General features: G+C 47.2%; 1 protein-coding gene across 1 annotated transcript; it reads left to right on the top strand.

The window, feature by feature from the left end:
- The first annotated feature begins 4,349 nt into the window (after positions 1-4,349).
- On the top strand, positions 4,350-6,588 carry LOC123147187 (uncharacterized). The gene is made up of 3 exons (XM_044566423.1): positions 4,350-4,683; positions 6,105-6,262; positions 6,365-6,588. The coding sequence occupies exons 1-3, from the start codon at positions 4,538-4,540 to the stop codon at positions 6,502-6,504; spliced, it is 444 nt and encodes a 147-aa protein (XP_044422358.1). The 5' UTR covers positions 4,350-4,537; the 3' UTR covers positions 6,505-6,588.
- Positions 6,589-9,357: the final 2,769 nt, after the last annotated feature.

Below are 9,357 nucleotides of genomic sequence, written 5' to 3'. Positions count from 1 at the left end.
CGTTGCTGCATATCGTCCACCTCCGGAAGGTCCATAACGCGAGCACTCATCCGTCTCCCCGTGGAGACCGGGTCTGGGACCCCGCCAAAGGCAATAACCTCCTCTCACGAATGAGAAGGCCGCGGGCTCCCAATGCCCTCGGACAAGTGCCCGGCGGGTAGGACAAGAGACGGGTCCACTGGGGCCACCTGCCCACTCCCTCCTCCTGCCCCGCCCACCGGCTCAGAGCGAAGCGTCGGAGTCGTCGACGGTGCGGTCCTCCTGACCGCAGACGAGGAAGTCGAAAGAGAAGCATTCCGCCCGACTACCGGAGCGGAGGGGAGAGCCACGGCCACCTGCCCCAGCTCTCTCCCCAGCGCAGCCGCCGGCGCGAGAGCCACCGCCCCAATCGGAGAAGCAGGAGCCGAGGCCTCCTGCCTCGGGCTCGCTACCCCGGCACTGGCCAAGCCGACCGGTACCGGCGTCGCAGTGGGATAGACGGCTAGGCTACCTCCTCCACTGCCGACCAACGCCGGCCTCACCGGTGTGACCTGCACCAGACCACGAGAGTGGGAGGCCGGGGCCACCTGCCCTAGACTCCCCTCCCCAGAGAGCACCTCCAAACCTGTCGTAATATCCCTACTCGAAGCCACAGTAGTAGGAAGCGAACCCACCTGAGGCTCCACCCCCGTAACCATCCCAGGAATAGCCACCACATCAAACTCCAAAGGAGGGAGCATACACTCAAAGCAATCATCAGACTCAACCCTGTCACTCCAAAGCCGAGGAGGAGCCGAAGCTGGCTCGAAGGACCCAAAACGCAATGTACTCATCGGTACCGTCGGAGCCGATGCAGGTTCTACTCCAGAACCATCACCGGGCAACTGAGCAGCCGTACTAGGCCCATTGGCCCTCTCTCGTCCTGCCTCCTCAGTCGGGTCCTCACGAGCACCGGCATCACCATCCCCCTCGTGCATGTCCATATCAGCCCCAGAACCCACATCGGCAAACAACTCGGCATCCTCAAACTCTATCTCAAGAGGAAACACCTCTCCCCGATAAAACCAGTTAACCACGTTCGGGATAAAATCAATGTCCAGAACGCCCACTAAGAGCCGGGCCACCCCATGTGCGCAGGTAAAAGCCATGTCCACTTCCTCAGTCTTACCCTTATAGCTCCTATCACTGCATCTTTTTCTGTCAGTTTTGGCAGCTCTGAACTTGTGTGTTACTGGAATTTGAGTTGGAGCCCTGATTGCAGTCTGCATGTTTAGCAGCTACCTCCTACCTGATTGCCAAACTTGATGGACATGGAGGTGAATATATCTATCTTTTCATAACAATTCAAACTTTTGATATAATCGTGCCAAGTAAAAAAGGTTATTACAGGCTGAAACATGGAAATCGAGTGGTTGCTTCTGTATGTAAACGTTAAGGCCACACATTCTGCAACCATTATTTTCAGAATCATTCAGAACATGTAGGCGGCCGTGTGCGTGCACGGTGATCAATTTACAACTGGATGTGAAATCTTGCTTGTTTCCTCGAAGGCACATGTACCGAAAGCATATACTTTTTTTTTGCTCTTTGTGTGATCAATATTTTCCTCCGACATGGTCACATGGGCTTCCCTGCACCACCACCTCCAAGTGCCTCGTGCGCGAGGTTTCAATCCTCTCCTACATCCGCCTGAAGGTGGCCATGCACCGCACCTTCTGTTTTCATCCGCGACGCCATCAACACCCACCGTGGCTCTCTGACATTCGCCGTCTCGTCATCAAGCCGTGGCCCACGCTGCCCACCTTTCCCAACGCCAAGGAGCACTACCGCATCACCTGCCGCAACCTAATCCACACGAGGGCAACACCCTCTTCTTCGAGCTCATGGAGTGATGGAGAACGCAGACAACCGCTCCACCACTCTCTTCGAGGACATGGCTGAAATGAAGCCATCGACTTTTCTGATGAACTCTAGCATTCAGAGGTCGAACCGTGCGGAGTACTTCTTCTCCCACCTCGGCGATTTCTGCACGGCCGACCGGTACTGTTTCGATGGTGACCACACGTCCACACCATCGCCTACATGCTGGTCATGGTGGCTTGTGGCTCCACACCCTCCAGGAATTTGCATCCGGGTATTCTTGTGTATTCATTTTGCCAAAATCATTGCTGTTTTTCAAAAATTGTCACTGTTTTGTAAAGATCACGGTATTCACGTGAAGACCCAAGAATACCCCTAGCGCCGCCCCGGCACACCCCCTCCTGGCTTGGCTACGCAGCTGCCTGGCAACGCCATTGTTGTTATCAAGCTCAAGCAGCGTGACTATCGCGCCCAATTCTCCTTCTCCACGGATGAAGACGATGAGTCGAGTGACAGGTGGTGGCTTGCCTATAACTCTATAACCTAGGTTGCTGAGATTAGCGTGCTAGTTGCTTCCATGGCAAATCCGTTTCAGCGTGTTTTTTGGCAGGAAAATTGGCTGCCACGCTCGGCGGTATATAAGCTGCTGCTACTGCTGGTCGTCCAGCAAGGTGGTACTAATAAGCATCAGAGTGAACAGCGGTCCGATCCCAGCCTCTGAAGCAGCTGCGCCCTGCACGGACGAGCCGCAGCCGCCCCCCTCCGGCTCTCCCCAGTCCCCACACCGGCGGGAGCACTCCCGGCCGCCGCTCGCCATGTCCCTCTCCGGAACCCGGCTCTGCTTCCCGCTCCCCAGTGCCCACTCCGGTGTGAATTGGAGCCGCTCCCCTGCCTGGCTGCCTCCGTGCCTCACCCCGGCGCTGGCGTGCTTGTCTCCCGTGCGCCGAGCTGCCGAGCCGGACCAGAAGCCGCCACGCCACGCCGTCTGCTCCCGTCGCTTCCTGCTTCTACAAGGTTTTCTCGGTTATGCACTTATATACTTCATTATGTTCTAATTGGAGTAGCCACTGGGCACTAGCTCTGCATGCATGTATGATGTATCCATGTACGGATCCCATCCGAGCTCAGTCAAATTGATCCAATTGGATGTGTCATGTGTTGTGTGTGTCAAACAAGCAACTCAATATATGTATCAATTGGATGTGTCCTGTTTGCTGCGTCTTAGTCAAATAGGAGGTAGCACTGCTTAATTTATGTCCATTGTTTGTCTATACGATGCTAATATATGTATTGTAATTTTGCGCATTTGGAATATGTTTTCTGAACTACAGTCTTGTGAGACTTGATTGAGCTATTTATTTTATTCTTTTGCCAGATATTGCTTGACACTTGGATTAGGTATAATTTTTTTTTCGTGCGCACCCATCATTAGTAATAAGAATACTTATCTGGCCAACTGTTGATTCACGTCACACTCTTGCCTGAAAGAGGAGCTGTCCAAACATTGTCATTCATTATGGAACACCTTATTTGTCCATCTCTTCGAACATTTGTCAACATTTGCAACATGTAAATAAGTTCAGTTATTTCGCCATTGTCTATTTCCTTAAGTTCATATACTAAGAGAAAACGAATGGTTCTGATCAATACTACTCCCTCCGATTCAAAATAAGTGTCACAACTTTGAACTATGGTTAGGAGGGAGTAGCATACTGTTCTTTTCCTGCAATCTATATTTTTCCTTCATTCTATTAATCCTGTTGGTTTTTCTGTCTTTATGTTAAAAATTGTGCTTTCTTTGTTTTTCTTACAGAAGTCACTATCTGATGATTCTGTAGTACTATATCAAAAAGGTGTGACACAACAGTCTCAGTCTGTAGTGTATATTTATTTTCACCGAGAGTCTGAGATGGTGACTTTCAGAGGTCTTAGGCACACAACAGGCTGCAGCTCTTGACTCTACTTCTCAAGTACCACCTCAACCTATTTCACTGAAGTGTGAGATATTGCTTGTCTCGCTGAAGGCAGCTGTACTGTGCAGAAGGTATAAATCTTCCTCTTTGTGTGAGAAATATTTTGTAATGGAAGTGTTCATGTCCAAAACTTGACATTTTATATGGTCCGTACCTACACTCCTACAGGTGTAAATTCTACAAACCCCTACCCATTGGATTTCGAGCTCTGTGTATGTACACAGTTGTTTATCAATCTGTTTCACTCAAGCGTGAAATCTTGCTTGTTTCCTCCAAGGCATATGTACATAAAGCATAATTTTTTTTTCTCTTTCCGTGATCAATATTTTCCTCCGACATGGGCTTGGCCTCCAATGCCCTGTTGGTGCCTCCCAAGTGTCGACACCGTCATCTTTCATCCGCGACGCCATCCACACCAGGGGCGGAGCTGGGCCCCGGGCACCCAGGGCCCAGGCCCGGGGCGTGGAGTTTTTTCAAAGCTATTACCAATATAGAATTCGATATGGACCCAGGTTGTAGCCCAGCCCACATGCATAATGCTCTTCCATGTAGAGCGTCGTCCCACACGCACGCACGACGGGCTGACCTACGCACGCGCACATCCAGACTCCAGAGGATCAGATGCAGCCGCCGCGCGGATCGACCTCCGCCATTTGCCGGGCTCAACCCTAGCCGCGCTACCAGCATTCCCCCGCGCTGTCGTCCCGATCCGGCGCCGTCGTCCCATGCTGCTACCAGTCCATCAGCTCCCGGCCTCCCTCCGGCCTCCATCGTCTTGCGCGCGAGCCGGGAGCCCAACCTCCGCTGCGCCCCGAGCGTCGTCCGCTCCAGGACGAGACCGCCGTGTTGTTGCGGTCCTACCGGCTGCTGGGTAATTTTCTGACCGAGACTATGCATAGTGCGTATATACTGAATAACTGAAGTATTTAACACTGAACTTTTGAGATGATATTTAACACTGAACCTAGGACTGCATTGAACTGAAATTCAATGGAAAAAAAACTGCGTGTGTAGCAGTATGTATATGTCTTGCATGTATTGTTGAACTGAAATTTAATTTTTTAAATGAAATTTGGGACACATATAAGTGTTAAGTTTTTTGGAATGTTAGTACACGGTTATTTTGGTTAGTAAGTGTGAAAGTTTTTCAATATCGGCAAAAAAAAAAAAAAATTGGCCCGGGGTTTGCTTAAATCCTGGCTCCTCCACTGATCCACACCCACCGTGGCTCTCCGACATTCGTTGTCTCGTCATCAAGCTGTGGTGCCACGTTGCTCATCTTCCTCACGCTACCTTGTCACCGTCCACAACTCAATCCACAACAAGGGCAACGCCCTCTTCTTCGAGCATCTGAAGCATGCAGACAACCGCTCCATCGCTCTCTTCAAGGACATGGCAGAAATCGAGGCCATTGACTTCCCTGATGAACTCTGGCATACTCCATGCCGTGCCAGCCCGTGTGCCTAGCCTCCAAGCCGAGGCACGACCCTTGGCGTTCCGGGCCTGGCCAGTCTATCACCGCCCGCCCAGCAAGCAGAGAAAGAAAACATATTTATGTCCCCCCTATAGCCAGTAATCCTCGTGACAGCTTTCCAGAACTCAATCGAAACAAGGCAACTAAAAAAATATGGTGACAGGATTCAGATTCTGAACAAAAAACACAGGTAGTATCAGGAGCATTCTGTCTCTTGCACAGGTTATCCCTAGTCAATATTTTGTTGTTGACCAACAGCCACAGAAAAATATGATTCCTGGCAGGAATTTTAGACAGCAGGGGCATTGCTAGGGAGAACTCCTCTGAGATTAACAATTTTATTAAAAGATTTGACAGTTAAACACCAATAGAATTAAGAATGCAAAGTAGAGAGTCATCCACATCAGAAAATTGAATGGAATTAGCTATTTCAAAAAGCTCAAACCATAGTATAAGAAGCTCCTCAGAAACATCTCCTAAATGTAATTTTAAGATCAGTACCATCCCAAACTCTATCTCGATAAAGGAGAGGCACGATTCTGGACCATGGTACGCCGTTGGATTGCCCAGGCTTCTGCATGTGGATCCGTGTACCATTTGAATAAAAAAACGATTAAGGCCCAAACAGCCCGAGGCCTCATTAGTCTCTTTGATTGCACCGATTAGCTGGCACACCCCTAGGCCTGCGGAGGCTAGTTTTTTTTTCTTCGTAATGATGGATGGCACACCTATCTAAACGCTTTAGCACTTGAGCCAATGCCCAATGAATAAAAAAGCAATCCTCTGCTCATTCATCTGTGATACTGTTCATCTTCCAGACCGCTACATATTGCGGATGAGGAGCCCATTTTGCGCCACAACTCCTTTGCTCGCAGCATGAGAGCTCCATCCATGGCTATCGAAGAAGCCACCTCTTTAGACCATCAGCACATGGCCGTGCTCTCACTCGCGTCGGCATGGATGCGCTCTCTAACAGGTATTTACCCTGTTCAAAAAGATGCCGTCTCATGTTTGATTTGCATACTTATCTTTTTCCCTTGAAAAAATGACTCAAGCACCTGCGCCCCCCTCCTTGCAGATCAAACAAAGGCGGCACCGAGCTATCAGATTGTTCTAATCCTGGCTGTGGTGTTGTTGACTCAATCACAACGAATCCAGAGTTCTCAGAACTGCAATCTGGAAGATCAGCACCAAAGTGGAAAAAGTAGTACATTTTGATTTATTTTCTACTGGGATTGTTTAACTATTGTTAGAAGTAATTTTTCTGTGCTGTACGATGGTGATAATGGCATACTATCTGAACTGTCAAGTGTCATTTTGTTGTTAATTAGTCTTGTTCGATAGTTATAGCGAAGTTTTCATTAACGTGAACCATCAGCTAAACTCCAGGTTTTGTGTGTAGATTTTTTTTAAGAAATGGAGGAGGACCCCGGTCTCTGCATCTGGACGATGCATGCATCTACTTTATTAATTATTCATACAAGACCTTACAAAGTCATACAACAGTAAGACTAAAGCCACCGTCTAGGCAACATCTGTCGCTACTCCTATCCAATTGATGTAGGGATGCTGATATTCTGGGCGTAATACCAAACAGACCTCGCAGCCAAACCTAACATCTAAGACTTGAGGTCCCAACCAGGACGCCTGCCGGGTATGGGACACCCACCAGTCCGGCGCACTACTCAATCAGGACGCCTGTCGGGTATGAGGCCGCCGCAGCCACCTGCCACCAATCCATCTTGAGTGATGTAATGTTGCATCTACCTTGCCCGGTCTAGCTGTCGTCGATGCCACCACGACGCCAAACAACGCCATCATCCTGCGCTCGTCCATCATCACACGCTCAGGATAACCAGGTTTTGTGTGTAGATACCAGGTAGTTTTTTTTATGAGTACTATCTTTAGACTGTATTTGCCGCCGTTAAACTTCATCAATTTTTGCAGGTACAACAATATGTTCTTGGCAAAAACATATCACTATAAAAGCCAAAATGTAATTTACTTATTTGTTCACTAAAAGTAAAGGTTTAGCACAGTCTTTTAAGCACAATATGCCAAAAAATCATGTTTATAAAAATATTTAGCAGAGTCTTTTAAGTACACTGTGCAAAAAGGTCATGTTTTAATACTCCACGGTTGTTTTGTTTCTCTATATTTTTGCTGGACGAATACGTTAGTCTAAACTTCGGTTTAATACTCTATAACAGTTTTGCCAAAATATGTAGTAAACGGGAAGCGTTCGAAGGGCTGGACTACAGAATTGCCCCTTCGGTAAAAAGTCGGTTCCAGAAGTGTGTGGAACGCGCTGCTTTTAGGGGCGATGCAGGTTCCAAGTGTTGGGACAATTTTTGATTCAAAGGATGAAGCTTACGATTTCTACAACATGTTCTCTTGGGAGGGTGGCTTTGGTATTTGCTATGGAAAGAGTAGCACTAATAGCAAAAATTACAGAACAATGCAGGACATCGTTTGCCGGTGTGCGATATGCATCATTTTAAACTTAATTGTTTGTATGGTCTCGGTCGGTTTAGTGGTTCATACTTCTTTTTCTGCCTATGACTCCGTCTCTTTACCATTATCACAGGGCAAAGAAGAAAGGCCCAACACAACAACATTTCGCACTCATTGTGAAGCTCGTATAAGACTACATCGAACTGACGACCATGGATGGTATGTGACCGTTTTCATTAACAAGCACAATCACCCACTATCTGTGAAGTGTGGCGAGAAAAAACAATAGAGATCACATAGCGTCATAAGTCCTTTAGCAAAGGATTTTATTCGTAAGCTCAGGGAGAACAACATCAGGTTTGACCAGATATACAACATATTATGGTCAGGTCTTGGTTCTTCTCTAGGCGTGCCTTTTAGGAAGTAGACATTGAGAACACTGTGCGCAAGCATAGCTCATGATTCTATCGCCGATGATATGGACAAAACCACTAGTATACTTCAGGATATGAGTGCCAAAGATCCGGACTTCAAAGTTTGCGTGCAAGTAGACGGTGAAAGCAGGGTGAAAATAGTAATATGGTGTAATGGTAAAAACCGGCTAGATTATGCACATTTTGGTGAGGTGGTTACTTTCGACCACTTACAGGACCAACCTATATAACATGCCATTTGGGCTTTTTGTTGGTGTGAATAACCATTTCCAGTCTATTATTTTTGGTGGCGTCCTCATGGTTGATGAAAAGACTCCTACATTTGAGTGAGCATTCAGAAAATTTATTGACTTGATGGATGGGAAACATCCTACTACTATATTGACAGGTCAGATTATAAAAGTTTTCTTCATACATTGTTGTAGGTTATCAGGTTCTACATATGCTATTATATGTTCACCTTAGTTTGATCAATTTTCTTTTGTACTCCTACAGATCAATGCAAAGCTATGCAAAATGCTTTATGGACTACAATGCCCCACACCCGTCATAGGTGGTGCAGATGGCATGTGTTAAATGTGTTGAAAGAGAAAATTGGACGTCTGTACAACAAACATTCTGTCTTCAAGAAGGAATTCCACGCGATAGTAAATGAAGAGACGGATGTAGAATCATTTGAGCGGAGGTGGCATCAATTGATTAAAAAAATACAAACTTCAAGGAAACAAGTACCTTCGCAGGATTTTCAAATGGAGGGACATGTGGGCAATGCCATACTTCATGGGCATATCCTGTGCCGGAATGACCAGCACGCAACGGAGCGAGAGTGCGAATCATCTCCTGAAAAAGTTCATCAGCAGATCATCCCCAATGGACTTGTTTGTTAAGCAGTACAACAAATTGCTTGAATCTAGGAGCCAGGCAGAAGACGAGGCAAACTATGTCAGCAAGCAGGTATAAAAGAAATGCATGTATTAATAACCCAGCTACTCTCTGATATTATTTTATTTTATCTCACGCATTTATATATTTGTTCCACTGAATAATAGACATGAAGACGGCTTGTAATTGGCGCTACTATCGAGATAGATGCAGCGGCTGTGTACACGAAGGCCTTGTACGAAAAAATTTCACATGAACTTTTTAGATCAGGCTCTTTTGATGCACGCCGTTCCAACCCTGG

The sequence above is a fragment of the Triticum aestivum genome, chromosome 7A (assembly GCF_018294505.1).
Source record: "Triticum aestivum cultivar Chinese Spring chromosome 7A, IWGSC CS RefSeq v2.1, whole genome shotgun sequence".
NCBI lineage: Eukaryota > Viridiplantae > Streptophyta > Magnoliopsida > Poales > Poaceae > Triticum > Triticum aestivum.
The sequence above is the reverse complement of the archived record's forward strand: the minus strand, read 5'-3'. Positions and strand labels throughout refer to the sequence as shown.